The sequence below is a fragment of the Camelus bactrianus genome, chromosome X, assembly GCF_048773025.1.
Source record: "Camelus bactrianus isolate YW-2024 breed Bactrian camel chromosome X, ASM4877302v1, whole genome shotgun sequence".
Taxonomy (NCBI): domain Eukaryota; kingdom Metazoa; phylum Chordata; class Mammalia; order Artiodactyla; family Camelidae; genus Camelus; species Camelus bactrianus.
In genome coordinates this window covers 37,579,117-37,595,151 of record NC_133575.1, presented here as the reverse complement: position 1 = coordinate 37,595,151, position 16,035 = coordinate 37,579,117, and the positions used below count along the sequence as shown (strand labels likewise).

The window sequence follows — 16,035 nt, the reverse complement described above, 5'->3', positions numbered from 1 at the left end:
CTGGAACAGATGCTTTCGTGCCCCCCACCCTTCTGGACCTCAACCCAGGCATCTCTTCATCTGGCTGTTCATCTGTATCCTTTATCATATCCTTTATTATATGATCAACCAGTAAATGTAAGTAAGTGTTTCCCTAAGCTCTGTGAGCTATTCTAACAAATGACTGAATTTGAGAAGAGGGTCATGGGAACCTCTGGTTTCCAGCCGGTTGGTCAGAGGTACAGGTGACAACTTGGGACTATCAACTGGCAGCTGAGGTGGAAGAGGCAGTCTTATGAGACTGAACCCTTAACCTGTGGGGGTCTGTGCTAACTCCCATTAGTGTCAAGCTTGAACTGAATTGTACAACGCCCAGCTGGTGATGCAGAGAATTGCTTTGGTGTGGGGGGAAAAAACTCACACATCCTAGAATTCTTGTGAGTGTGGTAGGCGTGCAAGAGTAAAGGAGAGACAAAGGAGTGCTTTTCCCAGGCATCTGGGATGGCCCAGCTGTCCATACACCCCTCCTCTGGTCAGGCCCAGGCCAGACGAGCAGAAAGCTTCCAGGTCACCATCTTCCAGAGGACCCTGGCTCAGAGAGGACATCTCAAGGCTTCCCTGAATCTTCCCTGCAGGACTCGGAACAGCAAGTCACCTGGTGGACGCACACTGGGACCCTGGAGAAGGGCTTTCCAAACTGCAGGTTGTGACTCATGGTCAATAGACTATTTTATGGATCCCGAACAGGATTGTATGTTTTTAATGAATTAGAATGAAATAACAGCACATCCCAGAACAGAATAGAAGATATCAGAGGAATATCACGTGTGTAAGGGTCAGTATTATTTTGTGAAGCATTTGTTTTATTTATTTATTTATTAACTTTTTAAGAATCTTCTTTCTTTCTTTTTTTCCCTATAAAAAAAAATGGAGGTACTGGGGATAGAATCCAGGACCTCCTGCATGCTAAGCATATGCTCTACCACTGAGCTATTACCCTTCCCCTAGCATTTGTTTTAGAGTCACTTGCAAAATGTGTTCTTTACCATGGATCTTGGTGAATAAAGCTCAGAACTGTTTTCTTGTGATGGATGTACTGTTCTCTCTCACATGTCCTTGCATTTTCTCTGATTCTCTGCGAGGAATAGGGATTTGCTTTATAATTGTTTTTTTAAAATATTGAAAGAGAAACAAAACAGGGACTGGAAGGTTAAAAAAATCATTTTGGATCCTCATCAGAAGAGCACGTGCATCCACGTTGAGTCCCAGGCTTGGTGGGGGGAGGACCACATACAGGCTGACTTCTAGGGTCAGGCAAAACCATACTCACCCTAAAGCTCAAAATTTGGATCTGTCACATGGAGAAGGAGGAGGAGGAAGAGAAGAAGGAGGAGGAAGAGAAGGAAGGAAGGAAGGAAGGAAGGAAGGAAGGAAGGAAGGAAGGAAGGAAGGAAGGAAGGGAGGGAAGGAAGAAAGGAGCTCTAGCTACCCAAGGAACCTAAGGGAAAATGCTGCTTGTCATGACTCCAGAGTGTTTTCAAGCCACACTTTCCTACATCTGTCTCCTGTCCTGGGGAATCCAGCCAGTGGAGCCCATCTTCCTCAGGAGAAAGAAAAATCAAATTTTGGGTGTCCTCTTCTGTATTTGCATGGAGAATAAAGGTACACAATGTCTATGAGCAGAATATTAAATTTGAGTGATGGAGTACAGTATTGGGGTAAAATAGAATTTGTTTCCTCTGAAGCACAGGTGGAGCCTCACTGACCTGGGCAGCACCCACCTCTCCCTGAAGCACCAGGCAGGGTGTGCTCACAGTTCTTGGGAATCTCTGACCCCAGACCAGCTGACCCCTCATACCCTCCTTCCTGGCACCCTGTCCCTCCGATAGCTGGGATAGCCCAAACATGGCCCAGGTCTCCCTTGCCTCCCTGCCAGTGTCTCTTCTCCCTAACCTGTCTCTCTGTCTTCTTCTTTCCCCACTACCACCAGACCCTGCTTCTCCCTCCCTGCACGCTCCTTCTCTGGGGTTCCCTGTCTTGGAAAAATGACTTCACATTGTCTACCCTGAGATTTGGGGCAGAACTCAGAGCTTATTCAAATCTCTCCTCATCCCTCCCAAATACATGCCTACCGTCCTTGGTGTCTCTGAAGACACAGTGAGTTCCAAGCCCAGCCCTTCCTGCACATGCCAGGTGCAAGAACTCTGGCGAGAAGCTTGACATCTGTCTGTGTCTCCGCCTCTCATCTATAAGACCTCTCCATAGCTATATGTAACATCTATAATAGCATAATGATGGTAGTGTCTACACTCAAAGGTTGGTTGTGAAGATAAAAGGGAGAATCCATACGAGATGCTTAGCATCAGCCCAGGCACTTGGCAAACACAAGATGAATATTAATTACACTTTCTATGGTTATTATGGAAGGTGGGCTGAGAGGGCGAGACCCCAGTGGATCAGACCTCCCTCATCCTGGTCCTGCAGACGTTCTTGGCCTGGGATGCAGACTCCTGGGCCCGGGACCTGTGTCCCACAAAGGTATGAGCTCAAGTGATAAGATGTTATTTGTCCCAGAGGATCAGGTGAGGGCTCAGGTAAATTGGGGATGCCTTTGCTCCACAGTCCCTTAGGAACTGGCTGTGGAGGGAGGGTCACCCCTATGAGGAAGGCTCTGCTTCAGGGAACATACCAGTGAGAGAGGGTTTAGGTGGGTGTGCACATCTGTCCGTACGCCCGGCCATGCCGCCTTCCCCACCTGTCTGTCATTGCCCGCGTCAATTCCCAGGTCTAGAGTTCCACAGAGCGGTGATTCTCTCAGGCATTACTCATCATCCTCCCATAGCAAAGTCCTCTTTAAAAAATTTTTTTTTATTGAAGTAGAGTTGATACACAAGGGTGTGTTAGTCTCTGGTGTACAGTATAGTGATTCAGTTTTTTATATATATATATATATATGTGTGTATTATTTTTCATAATAGATTATTATGAGCTATTAAATATAGTCCCCTATGCTATACAGTAGTCTTTGTTGTTTATTTTATATATAGTAGTTAGTATTTGCAAATCCCCAACTCTCAATTTATCCCTCCCCCTCCTTTCCCACCCTGGTAACCATAAGTTTGTTTTCTATGTTTGCGGGTCTGTCTCTATTTTGTAAATAAGTTCATTTGTGTCTTTTTTTTTTTTTTTAAAGATTTCACATATAAGTGATATCATATGGTACCATAGGAAGGTCCTCTTTGGTGGGGTCTCCTGCCCCCGAGGGCTTTAGGGGACCCGAGCCCAGGCCAGGCCCCAGGGCTGCCGTGTGGACAGTGATCCTACGACCCTGCAGCTGTCATTGGGTGTCCGTGGGAGGGGGTAGACCCAATTCTGGCCCAGGAACCGCAGCTCCAGGCTGGAGCCACAGTGACTGGTCAGAGTCTAAGGAAAGACTTGATTCTCGCCCTTCACCAGGAACCAATCATCTGCTGGTTTATGGTTCCTCCTGCCTTTGATTCAAATCTACTGGAGTGAGGGGACAGGTCCAGAGGTGGGATGAAGACAGAGGTAGGGGAGTTGGAGGCTTTGGCAGGAGAGTGGAGCCCTTCCAAGGCTGGAGGAGAGAGCCTGGAGGTGAAAGAAATGGGCTGTGGATGGTCAAAACAGTGCAATACTGCCTCCATCTGGGGCTGGTGTTTGACGTCCCATGCAAGTCACCTTGAATCTCCATGGGCGGCCTTAACGTTCCCCAACACACACGGTGGTTTGTTCTAGAAGAGATTCCTCTCTTCCCTTCCCCAGAGCTGACTGTTCCATCCTGTGGCCCGCAATGGGACGTCTGGGAGAGGACTGTCCCATTCTTAACACCTCATCCCCACCCAGCCCCCAAGCCCTTGGTTGTAAAACCCTTGATGGGAAATTTCATGCCTCTGTCCAGGAGACTTTTCCATCTGTTGCTCCCTTGCATCATGGCTAAGTGGACTCTTCCATTCCTGTCCACCATGTGCCCCACAGCAGACCTCTCCTTCCCTAGTCCTCCACGTTCTCCGATTGACAGTTTCATCTCTGTCTTCTCCTGCAGACTCCCAAATGGACTGTCCCAGCCCCTGACCCTGGAAGCTTATGGAGAACAAAGGCCAAGGCATCCATCCACCTGCAGAATCCTGCCCCAGGATCGGGGTGTACAGTATCCATCAAAATAAAAACTAGAAACAACCCCCACCTAGAATGTCAGCTCCACGTGTGTGGAGAGTTTTTTATCTTGTTCCGTGATGTCTCTCTAGCACCTAGAACGGGACTCAGCACACAGTACAAACCCATCAGGTGTTGGATGAATGAACCCTTTGACACAGCAATTCTCCATCGAAAAATGTGTGCATTAAAGAAACACTCACACACGTGCACAGGGTTGCGTGCACAAGAACGAGAGGAACAAACAGCCAGGGAAATTTTGTAAATGTTTATTCTTTGTCAGTGACTGATGCAGGGTAAATGAACAGCAAAAGTTTGTAGCCTGGAGCATCCACTGAACAGTGAGAGAGACTTGTTCAGGACACACTGCTAATGGGGAAAAGCAGGTAGGAGATGCTCACTGTGGTACCGTGTGTGTGTGTGAATGTAGAGAAAAACATTTGGAATCAAACACCCAGAACTGTCCTCAGTAACTGTCGCAGCTGGAGAGTGAGAGGTTAATGCTGTTCTGTGCAAAGACTACTTAACAATACTTGCTTTTTTTTTTTTTAAAGGTATAGATGCATGAATACACAGAAATAGGCATTAGGTATTAGGTATTTATCTTGCTTATCAACGAAATTTTAACATCTAACAGAATGCTTAACATAGTAATAAAAAATCAGGTTTAACTTGTCATTGTTGTGAACTCCTTCTTTCACTTTCTAGACCTGATGGCCAGGAGTTCACAGCCATGCCCATGTTCATGAAAGGCCACCAGGTTCTGCTTCTTATCATGGGCACTTGTCACATCCCTGGGGCTGAGGCAAGGAAAGAAAAGGAAAGTAAGTGGCGGTGAGCTCCAATTGACTGAGAAATTACTACTCATCTTCTCCTTGGGAACTACATGGCCCTGCGCACTCTGATGCTACCCTCCCTCATGATCCACACGCATCCCCCACCGCTCCTGGGGGCAAACCTTCTGTTCAGTGACTCCCTTACCTGTTCTCCGAGTTTCTAGGCTAGAGGAAGGCATGGCTTACACATCAGGAGCTGACCTGGGCTTTGGGAGCCCACAGCCTCCTGGGCAGGGAAGATCTCTGGCAATTCAGAGCAAGGGGGTAGAAAAAGCCTGGGAAACCTCCTCATTTAGCCTCAGAGCTACAACACAAGGGACCAGGAGAGAGGAATGATGTGTGGAGCCAGCGACAAGATGGGCTATCGGTACAGGACATTTTGCAGGGATACGAGGATGGACTGGAGGGTAACTTACAGAATTAGTCATCTTCCTCGGGGTCGCTGATCTCCTCATAGATCACGCGGTGCTTTCTTTCACGCAGTCTGTTGGCCCAGACTTTAACTCTCTCTATCTTGGGTCCTATGGTGAAGAAGAACTGGTAAACGAGGGTCAGGTGAGTGGGGGAGGGTTGGGCCCTGTTCTGTCAGATAAGGAGATGCCTCCTCCCGCCCAAGTGGCCACAGGCTTTCTCCATAGTCTGTTTTCTATACCTTCTGGCTCAGGGAGGCTGAGATGTTAGACCCGCACCAACACACACCCGATACACACCGTTCGCCAGTCAGGGTTTTCGCTTCCAGCTCCTCCCATTGTCAGGTTTAGGTTCTCAACCGCTTTATTTACCAGAACATTCATTCAGACCTTCTTTCATTCTGCATTTATTTGTTAAGGGCATATTGAGTGTCAGGCATTGAGCTGAGGGTAGGCATAAAATTCTGAGTAAGATATGTTCCCAGGGTATCCCAGACGGAATGACCTGAGCACCGAGCCTTCTAGATGTAATTGGACACCTCTGAACAATCTGTGAACTATGATGCTTTACTTTCGTTTTATGGACTGGGAATTTGGAGCTCAGAGAATTTGGAAGACTTCCCCCTCGGTTACCTGATTTCATGTTGATGACAACTCAAGTCTCTGACTCTGGAAGTCATGTTCTAATGTCTCAGCGGGAGCTGGGCGAGTTTGCCAGTCCAGCCTGGACCCAAGCCTGTCCAGGATCCATCTCCCACGCCTACACCACACACTTGAACATGGCCAGGGAAGCCAGGGGAGGTGTTTCCAAACAGTTTCCTCTTACCTGGTATCTCCTTAATCTGCTGATCAGAGCTAACTTCTTTTTGCAGGGGGCACAGCTGTTTCGGAGCCTGTTCTGAGCCAGATGTTTCCTTTTCACGCTTCTCAGGTATCACCTTATTAATGTGAAGGTCACATATAAACAGTATCAATGGCATTTCTCTAGCGCTTTAGAGCTTACAAAATGTCTTCACATTCAGTGCTTTAATTAAAATTCTCAGCAACTCTGGAAGATCGTTCTATTATCTGTACCTACATTATGAGGAACTGGGAAGTTAGAAGGAAAGGGAAAGGTCTAAATGAAGGGGGTTTCTAGGACTAGAAATCTTGTCTTCCAGCTCTTTCCAGACTGACTCTCTCGCAAACAGCAGAAGTCTCCACATAAGCAAGAGTGTGGTATACGGAAGATTTGGGGAAGTAGACCATTTTAAGAACCCACGAGGTCTGCGAAAGCAAGACGAGGCTTCTATAAAATATAAGGGATCGAATATAAGCTAGTGAACAGTTGAGAGTAAATGAAAAATGTACAGAGGGGACAAAAGACTGCTGGAAAATGGTGTGGGGGAGATGAATATAGGGAAAGGAGAAGAAAGGAATGGTTTACAGGAATTAGTGCAGACAGCAGGGAAAGTAGTGCCAGATGTGACCTAGCGTCCTACCCCGGCAAGCACACTTAATGTGGAATTAGGCGAGGTGGGGGAGGGTATAGCTCAGTGGTAGAGCGAATGCTTAACATGCATGAGGTCCTGGATTCAATCCCTAGTACCGCCATTAAAAATAAATATATAAATACATAAACCTAGTTATCCCCCCAAACCCCCCAAAAACAAAGAAAAAAAAAGGGAGAGAGAATTAGGAGAGGTGGTTCCTGTATCAACTCTACTTGTGTCAGGGTTTGTCATCGACCAACAGTCTTAAGCCATCTTTCATTCAGCGCCTTCGTTTTCATGAAACAGTAAACACAAAATGTAAAACGAGCTACAGGAAAGCACTTTCTGAGCTTGTAAAGACTTTAAATGTGGTAATAAGAACAATGAATGCCTCCTTTTACGATCCTCTGAATTCTCTCGACTGTGTCCATCCTGGAAATCCCACCCCAGATCCCTTCATTAAGCTAGAGTTTAATCTGCAATCATGAAATAACTTATTCAATAAACCTCTGAGAGTCCCCCTGGGCTGGGACTGAGGCTTCAGAGATGCCTTAGGTACAGATAAGGCCCCAAAGGAGTTGACGGCAGGGAAGGGCCGGCAGTCCCAGCGATCCAAAAGGGGCCCTTTGACTGAGCAGAGGGGAGCTGGTACCTCCTGTAGTGACAGTGGGAGTCTTAACAGAAGTGACGGTAGCAACTGCGGAGTAAAACCCTAAGCCAAACGCCTGAGTTTCATAAACATAAGGAAAAGCTCATGAAATTGGAAATGGCTTGGAGGATTAGACTACTACCACTGCCACTGTGGTCTCAAGCAAATTATTTAACGTCTCTGTACCACAATTTCTGCATCTTTATTATTATTAAATTTATAATTATAACCATAAATTATAAATTATATATGGTAATAATAAAAATTAAATTAACTCAATAATAATAAATTAAATAATACATACTTATTTAATATTATTTAATAACAATAATAATTATCATAAAAGAAAGTAAGTAAATATTAAATACAATTATAATAACATCCTCATTATTTGGGGACAATAATAGTAGCAACATCCTAGAGGTTTTTCCTTAAGGACAAAATTAATCCATGTGAATTGCCTAAAATAATATCTGGCATCACTATGAAAACAAAAGAATTATCAGCTATCATAATTGTTGTTGATTACTACTAAGCTATTGCTACTACATCAGGCATTGTGATAAAGTGATCAGGACAGGGAGGCAGTGAGGACCAGGTCATTTTCAGTGTTTTCCCACTTTTACTAATATTCACATCCACGGAGAGAGAAATGGTCTCCGGTCCTTTCTACTTGGGAGGTACTCACCTTCAGTTGTTTTCTCTCTTGCATGTTGAAAACCTCCTGAGGAAACTCTTCTGAAAGGAGGTGACAAATTAGAATTTTTCTTTGTTGGTAAATATTCCCAAACTGCAGAGAGACTCTTGTAGTATCAAGGTATTCTGCAGCAGAGGGCTTTGAATCCACTCGCTGTCAAGGAGTTATTTGGAGACTGGCCTCTGGACTATCTTTAATAACAGTTTATGCATTTATGTGTGGCATCAATTCACAGTTTTCCTTCTAAAAAAAGGATGGTTTATAAAATGCGAACTAAACACCATCATTGTCTCGTCCTATTTCATTACATATTTCTTATTTTTGTCCCCAAAGAATTAAATTGATTGGTTGGGTATCTGAACTGTGTAAAGATGTGTGGCATCCTTAACTAAAAATCACTGTATAATTAAAATGGTGAATTTTACAGTATGTCAATTACACCTCAATGAAGCTATTAAGTGTATGATGAACTATGGATGATTTAGTCCAGCGGTTCTGGAATGTTTCCAGCATAAAGACTGCCCTTTCATATCAAAAGCTTTGTAGATAATCAAGCACTGGATTTTCAGCCCTCTTGCAGTAATTTTGGGAGCTTGTGGAATCTGGCCTGTTTAGCTGGAGAGTCATATAGGTCTATTGGAGACAGTTTGAACATTCTGACCCTGTCTTCTTACAACTGTGCTGTCGGAGCTGAAGACCAAGTGAACGCATCCCACCCCCCTTTTTAAGTGAGTACATACACTGCTGAAATGAACAAAGATTTCTAGAATCTGTCACGTATTTTTACCCTGCATTGCCTCTGCTCACTGACAAGTAGGGAAACTCAACGTGTGGAGGACTGCTTTCTCAAACACTCTCCTACGCTCAACAAAGAGAGTCAGGTTCAATTAGGAGTGACACAGCTATTTGGTTTTGGTAAAACAAAGGGAAATAACCATACATACCATTACAATGCATTGATCACTTTCTCTCAAGATATTTATCCAATACCTATGCACTATGAAATTCACTCTGGGAGTTTTGGGTGGATTTACACTTTACATTTTTCTTAATCATCCTATGATTCATTAATGGTGTTTAATAAGAACAATAATTCCTTTTAAAAAGAGAAATGTTTCAAACATACAGAAAATCATGGAGAAAAATATTGGAAACGTATGCATCTACCACTGAGTCTAGTTGGATTTCAACATTACCTCGTAGCTACTTCAGATCACTCTGAGTTCTTTATCCAAAATATAACAAAACACTATGAACAAGTCACAGCTAAAGCCATCTGTGTAGCCCTCACTGATCCCTGCCCTCCCTCCTTTTTTACTTCTTCATTCCAGAATTTGATGGGTTTTATTCTAACTCAGGCTTTTTAAAAAAATACATTTACTATGTACTTACTATCCATAAAATTCTTGTTTTCAATGTTTTAAGATTTTATATGAATGGCCTCTGATTGTACTTAACTTTCTGCATCCAACTTTTCCCATTCAACCATGATGCTTATGAGGAAACAAACTCCTAAGAATATTTCCCCAGCTGCACCCCAAAGTAGGTGGGCTTCAGGAGACCCTTGTCACTTACTCTGATTCCCAGGGTTCTTATCCTCAGAATCATGCTCACGGAATTTTATGGTTGGCCTTCTAGGACACATGAAATTTGGCATGCTGGCCTTGAGACCTAGAAAGATACAAAATATTTGTTCCTTAAGAGACAGCCTGAAAGGAGGGTGGAATGCTGGGATACACCCCTAACAGTAAAGCTCAGCAGTTGGGAAGGGGATCTGAACCAGGGCCAGCGGGAGAGAAAATGCGTGGGATCCAGGTCTGAGCATCTCTGTGGTCACTCCCAGTCCTTAGCCCTGCACTATAAGAGCATAACTCCTGAAAGCTGCCTTGGGATTTCTTCCCTCACAAAAGGGAAGTGTAGGCCACTTGCTGCAGTTTGAGAAGAAGCCACGGCATGTAAAGAGGGATGGTCATTTGTTTCCAGCCTTGTCTGGACCCAGAACTTTGTTACCTAGACCAGTCATGGTTTCATAGTTTCTCTTCATATACACGTAGGTGATTTTCTGTGAGTATGCCAGATTTGCCCACTCTTCCTTAGAGAAGTACTTGGAAATATCCTTGAAAGCCTAGAAAAAGAAAAAGAAATCCCGGCAGCAAATCAGCTACACATGTCTGACGTTCAGCCAGGTACTCTTCCTTGGCTGCAGGACCTCCACATTGGATCTGTAAACTGGAGATAATAACCCTCCTGGTTGATGTCATGGCTAACTGAGAGAACATGAGTAACATTCCCCGGCCTCTCCCCTGGTGTGCAGTAGGTGCTTAATGTGCTCTGCTCACCTTCCAGAATGGACTGAGAGCCACCCAGAGCGGTGCAAGGACACAGATCTCGTATCCAGAGATGCTAGGCAAGGACAGAGTGACAGTGGGAAGCTATGGATCTCCCTCTGACACCCTGCTCCTTTTTTCCCAGTGCCTCTTACCCCACCTTTTCAGACATCTAGTCACCCTACACTGTCCCCTGGGCCACTCCTCTGCCCCCTCCAGATCACCTCACCTTGGATTTCTTCTCTAATTTCTGGGTATCATCACAGGAGTTCTTTACAAAGGAGCTGCCTCTATTCATGGTGCTGGGATTGGTCTGATCTCGAAGGAACACAACCTGAATCTCTCTGTCCACAAGGTCAAAGGTTCTGTGGGGGGAGAAAGAGCTGAGGGGAGGCCACAGTCAGTTAGTCACCCGGAATTAAAGTTCTACTTTTCTCCGTCCTTGTCTTGTCTGTCCCTGAGGAAGGACACAGAGGGAAGTCAGATGAGAATAGGGGGCTGGAGGTCTCTGGGAGAAGTATTGGTTAGGGATGACAGGTTTTCTGTGAGCATGATCAAAGCAACATTGAGTCTCTGAGGGAGGTTGGTTACTGTTGTTAGTAGTTTCCCTAGGGTTTGGCTAGAGTTAAATAAATAAATAAACAAACAAATAAATAAATAACAGAATACTACTCAGTCATGAAAAAGAATGAAATTTTGTCATTTGCTGCATGGATGGGCCTGGACTGTTTAATGCTTAGTGAAAAAAATCAGAGGAAGATAAGTATCGTATGTTATCACTTACATGTAGAATCTAAAAAATGAAACAAAGCGATGAATATAACAAAAAAGAAACAGATGTACATATATAGAGAAAAACTAATGGTTACCAGTGGGGAGAAAAAAGGGGGGAGGGGAAAGTTAGGGGTAGGCGATTAAGTAGCACAAACTAGTATGCATAAAATAAATAAGCAATAAGGATATATTGCACAGCATAGAGAAATATAGCCATTACTTTGTAATAACTTTAAATAGAGTATAATAATAAAAATATTAAATCATGATGTGGTACACCTGAAATTAATACAATATTGTAAATCAACTATACCTCAATTTTTAAAAAGGCTATTTCTAGGTTATTTGAAAATTATTAGAGGGAGGAGAGCTGGAATCTCTGATACTATCGGATTAGCCATCACTCAGGCTGAGAATGTGGGAAGTTTCAGTGAACAATCTGGTGCTCCCCAAACTGACGGCATTGGGAATCTCTGAGGGAGACGAGGGTCTGATGCAAAGAACGCCGCTTCTTTATCTCACAGGAAGAAATAAAAAAGTCCCTTAGGCAGAGGCTATATTATATCCGGTTAAGGAGATATAGGGGTATTGGGTTGATTTGGGGGTTTCTCGGGCTGAGGGGAGTTTTCCTTCCCTCAGGAAGAGCAATTAGGGAGACTCACAGACCGAAGATATTTTTGGTTTTACGACTGCCTGACGGAGATTGCCGAAAGGCTTTATAAAGTCGTCCCTCAGTCCTAACGATCTTGAGGATGTTGGGAAGTACAGAAAATACCCAACCACTTAAGTTACTGACAGAAGCTCCCATTTTCTGCTTTCCTCCCTTAACCTATCCAGAGTGTCCCTGAGAGAGAACCTACCTCAGCGGTGAGCGGTGGCGAATGGCCGCTTCACGATGAGATGAAATCCCACAGTTCCGTGGCCCAAGGACAGTAAACCAATCAGAACAGGCAGTGAACTTCATCTGGCCAATCAGAGATCAGGAAAATAGGCACGCGTGGGGAGGGGGGACGCAAGTGAGTGGGTCTCTCAGTCCAGGCTCCACAGGCAGGAGGGCCTCTTCAAAGTGGGTGGAGACTTCGATTTTTCCGTTTGACGCAAGTTTGCCTTCCACCAGAATTGGCCACTCCAGGTTCCGTAGGCCCGTCTGCACGCATGCTCAGATGTTCCCTTTCCATTCAGCCTACATCTTCTTACTGTCTGGCTGTGTGTTTTTTGCTTTAGTTTTAATAAATGGTATAGCTGAGGCGAGCAGCCATCTCAAATTCTCCCCATCAGTCTCCAACTTACTCAGATATGATGTCTTTCCTAGGGCCCTGTAGGACCTCTCTAATAACTTAAGAATTACTAACTTAAAAAACCCCACAGTTTTGGATATGTGCTTTTTTGATACGTGCTTTTTCTATAAGATCCAATAACCAGAAACATGTTTTACCCCTTCATACTAATAGTTACAACGATAGTATTAAAAAGAATGGCCATGTAATTAGGGCTTGCGGTGTTCCTCAGCGGAGTCAGAAGTCACTTTTTCTAGGAAGTCTTTCCTACTCCCCCCAACCTCTTCTCCAATAGGTCCCCAGTACACAATCAGTGGGTAGCAGAGCTGGAATTTACCCTCAAGTTGAATTGAGTCCAAGGTCTGTGCTTCTAATTACTCTTCGATTTTGCCCCAAATATTTCTTGGCAGGTTGAATGAATGAATGAATGAATGAATCTTAAAGCTACAAAGGATATTTAACATATATTTACATAATCTTCTATAATCACTCATAACTTTATGTGGCTGCTGTAACAAATTATCAAAAACTTTGTGGCAGAAAACAACAGAAATTTATGTACGTATGTATGTTTTTAAATGTTTAAGTGAAATATCCTGATCTTTATTTATCACAGTTCTGGAGGCCAGAAATCTGAATTAGTTTCTCTGAGCTGAAATCAAGGTGTCGGAGGGGCTGCACTCCTTCCAGAGGCTTTAGGAGAGAATCTTTTCCTTACCTCTTCCAGTTTCTGGTGGCCGCCAGCATTCCCTGGCTTGTGGCTGCATCATTCTAATCTCTGCCTCTGTGATCATATTGCCTTATTCTCTTCTGTCTGTCAAATCCTCCTCTGCTTCCCTCTGATAAGGACACTTGTGATACATTTAGGGCCCACCCAGATAATCCAGGATGATCTCCCTATCTCAAGATTTTTAATGTAATCACACCTGCAGAGTCTCTTTTGTTGTTGTTAAAAGGTAATACTTATAGGTTCCAGGAACTGGGAAGTGGTTATCTTTTGGAAGGCTGTTATTCCGTCTGCTCTCTGGTCCTCAAAAATTCACGTCCATCCTGCATGTAAAATACACGCACTCCATCGCCAAATCCCCAAATTTCTCAATCCACTGCAGTATCAATCAACTCAAGCCCCAAACCTCATTTAAATATCATTAGCTTAAGAGTACCAAATCTCATCAACTAAGTATCTTAGGTATGGGTGGAACTCTGGGTGTGATCTCTCTTGCGGCAAAATTTGGACTTGGACACTAGAAAACAATTTATCTGTTCCCAAAATACAGTTGTGGGACAGGCATAGGATAGTAACTATAGATAGGAGAAAATGGAAGAAAGGAAGGAGTCGCTGGTCCTAAGCAATTTTGAAATCTAGCAGGGCAAATTCCACTGGTTTTCAAGTCCTGGGAATAATCCTCTGTGGCTTGAGGCTCTGCCCTTTGGCCTACACCTCTGCCCTCAGAGTCATTCTTCCTTTCTCTCTTCTTTTTTTAAATTGAAGTATAGTTGATCTACAATGTTGTGTTAGTTTCAGGTTCCTTTCTCTTGAAGTGCGGCATATGTTTGCAATTGAGGAGTTTTATCAGGAGTTTACCTTTTTCATGCCTATAGTATTTTGGGAGTCTGGCAACCTTCTCCAATTTTGTCTTGCCTCTGTATTGTTCAGTTCAATCTGGCAATGTTTCTGATGATATAACATTCTCAAAAGCTGTGTGGGCCTCCCAAGTGTGTCTAGAGATTCATGCCATTAGACCAGAGGGTCCTCCACGTATCTTTCCTATATTATCTCATCTCTATTTCCGGGCATGGCTGAGATGGTTGAAGGGATTCATGAGTCACATATCTAATCTCTTCAGTACCAGCAAACAGAGCCATACTCTTGACTTTCTCTCCAGAGCACATCTTCCTGAGAGTGAATCTCTTTACTTAATCTCTTTTGCAACCTAATAGACTGAGAATTCCCCAAATTAAGTCCTGGATCCCTTTGCTTAATAGCCTTTTCCTCAATTTATATTATTCCTTTGACATTTTACTATATGCAGCAAGAATAAATCAGACCATACCTTCAACAGTTTGCTTGGAAAGCTGATTAGCTAAATATATAAGTTCATTGCTTGTGAGCTCTGCTGTCCACATTACTGTAGGAAACAATTCAGCTAAGTTTTCTGCCAGTATATAACAAGGATTGTCTTTCCTCTAGTTTCCAATAACATGTTCCTTATTTCCTTCAGAGCCCATATCAACAGCACCTTTAATATTCATATTTCTACCAACATTTTGCTTGTGACAACGTGTGTATCCTCTAAGATGATATAGGTTTTCTCTTCCGTGCTTCTTACTTCCTTCTGAGGTCTCATCAGAATCACCGTTAATGTTTTAATTTCTACTGACAGTCTTTTCAATTCAGTCTAGGGCTTTTCCATCAAGCTTCTCAACATTCTTTCAGCTTCTGTCCATTATCCATTTCCAAAGTCACTTTCATATTTTTAGATATTTGTGAAAGCAGAATTCAACTTCTAGGTACAAAAATCTGTATTAGTTTCTTGTGGCTGCTGTAACAAATTACCACATGCTTGTTGACATAAAACGACAGAAATTTATTTTCTAACAGTTCTGGAGGCCATAAATCTGAAATCAGTATTACTGGTCAAAATCAAGGTATCAGAAGGGCTGTGCTCTATCCATAGGCTCTAAGAAGAATCCATTCTTTGCCTCTTCTAGCTTCTGGTTGCTGTCATCATTCCTTGGCTCCTGGTGGCATTACTCTAATCTTGAAGGCCAGCATCCTCTTATCTCTCTCTGTTCTATCTTCACATTGCCTTCTCCTCTGTGTATCTCTTCAAATCTCCCTCTACTTCTTCCTCCCTCCCTTTCTTCTTTCTTTCCTTTCCTTTCCTTTCCTCCCTCCCTCCCTCCCTCTCTCTCTTTCCTTCCTTCCTTCCTTCCTTCCTTCCTTCCTTCCTTCCTTCCTTCCTTTCTTTCTTTCTTTCTTTCTTTCTTTCTTTCTTTCTTTCTTTCTTTCTTTCTTTCTTTCTTTCTTTCTTTCTTTCTTTCTTTCTTGTGCAGTCTTTATTTTCTCTAAAATTTGAGCTAAAGAGAACTCTTTAGAAAAAGAAACCATCTACATGATTGAAAATGGGAAGGGTCTAACTTACACAATGCTATATGTCAATTATATCTCAGTAAAGCTGGCATTTTTTTTAATCCTAAAAAAAGAACTGGAAAAAGAAAATGGGAAGGCACAACTTCATATAGTGACTCTAGGATGCTCAGAGGAAGGAACTAACATTGGCCAAGGTTAGCCAAGATTTTTCTGAGTTGCCCAGACTCCAGAGTTGTGACTGGTATTTCAAAGAGAAAAGAGATCAGTCAAAAGTTTGAGGCATATAGCACCTGATAATATGTAACCCTCCTGTCACCTCAGCTGAGCATGTTGGCTGGAGTTTCTGC

General features: G+C 43.4%; 1 protein-coding gene across 2 annotated transcripts; it reads right to left on the bottom strand.

The window, feature by feature from the left end:
* Positions 1 to 4,090: 4,090 nt before the first annotated feature.
* On the bottom strand, positions 4,091 to 10,925 carry LOC105079432 (putative protein SSX6). 2 transcript variants are annotated; one of them, XM_074359240.1, is made up of 7 exons: positions 10,773 to 10,925; positions 10,227 to 10,341; positions 9,792 to 9,887; positions 8,208 to 8,254; positions 6,225 to 6,336; positions 5,405 to 5,509; positions 4,091 to 4,952 (listed from the first exon to the last, which is right to left on the bottom strand). In XM_074359240.1, the coding sequence occupies exons 1-6, from the start codon at positions 10,839 to 10,841 to the stop codon at positions 5,409 to 5,411; spliced, it is 540 nt and encodes a 179-aa protein (XP_074215341.1). In that variant the 5' UTR covers positions 10,842 to 10,925; the 3' UTR covers positions 4,091 to 4,952; positions 5,405 to 5,408. The 2 variants fall into 2 exon arrangements, with proteins under 2 accessions (XP_074215341.1, XP_010966472.2); XM_010968170.3 differs by having other exon boundaries at positions 4,092 to 4,952; positions 8,208 to 8,257.
* Between the last annotated feature and the right edge of the window lie 5,110 nt (positions 10,926 to 16,035).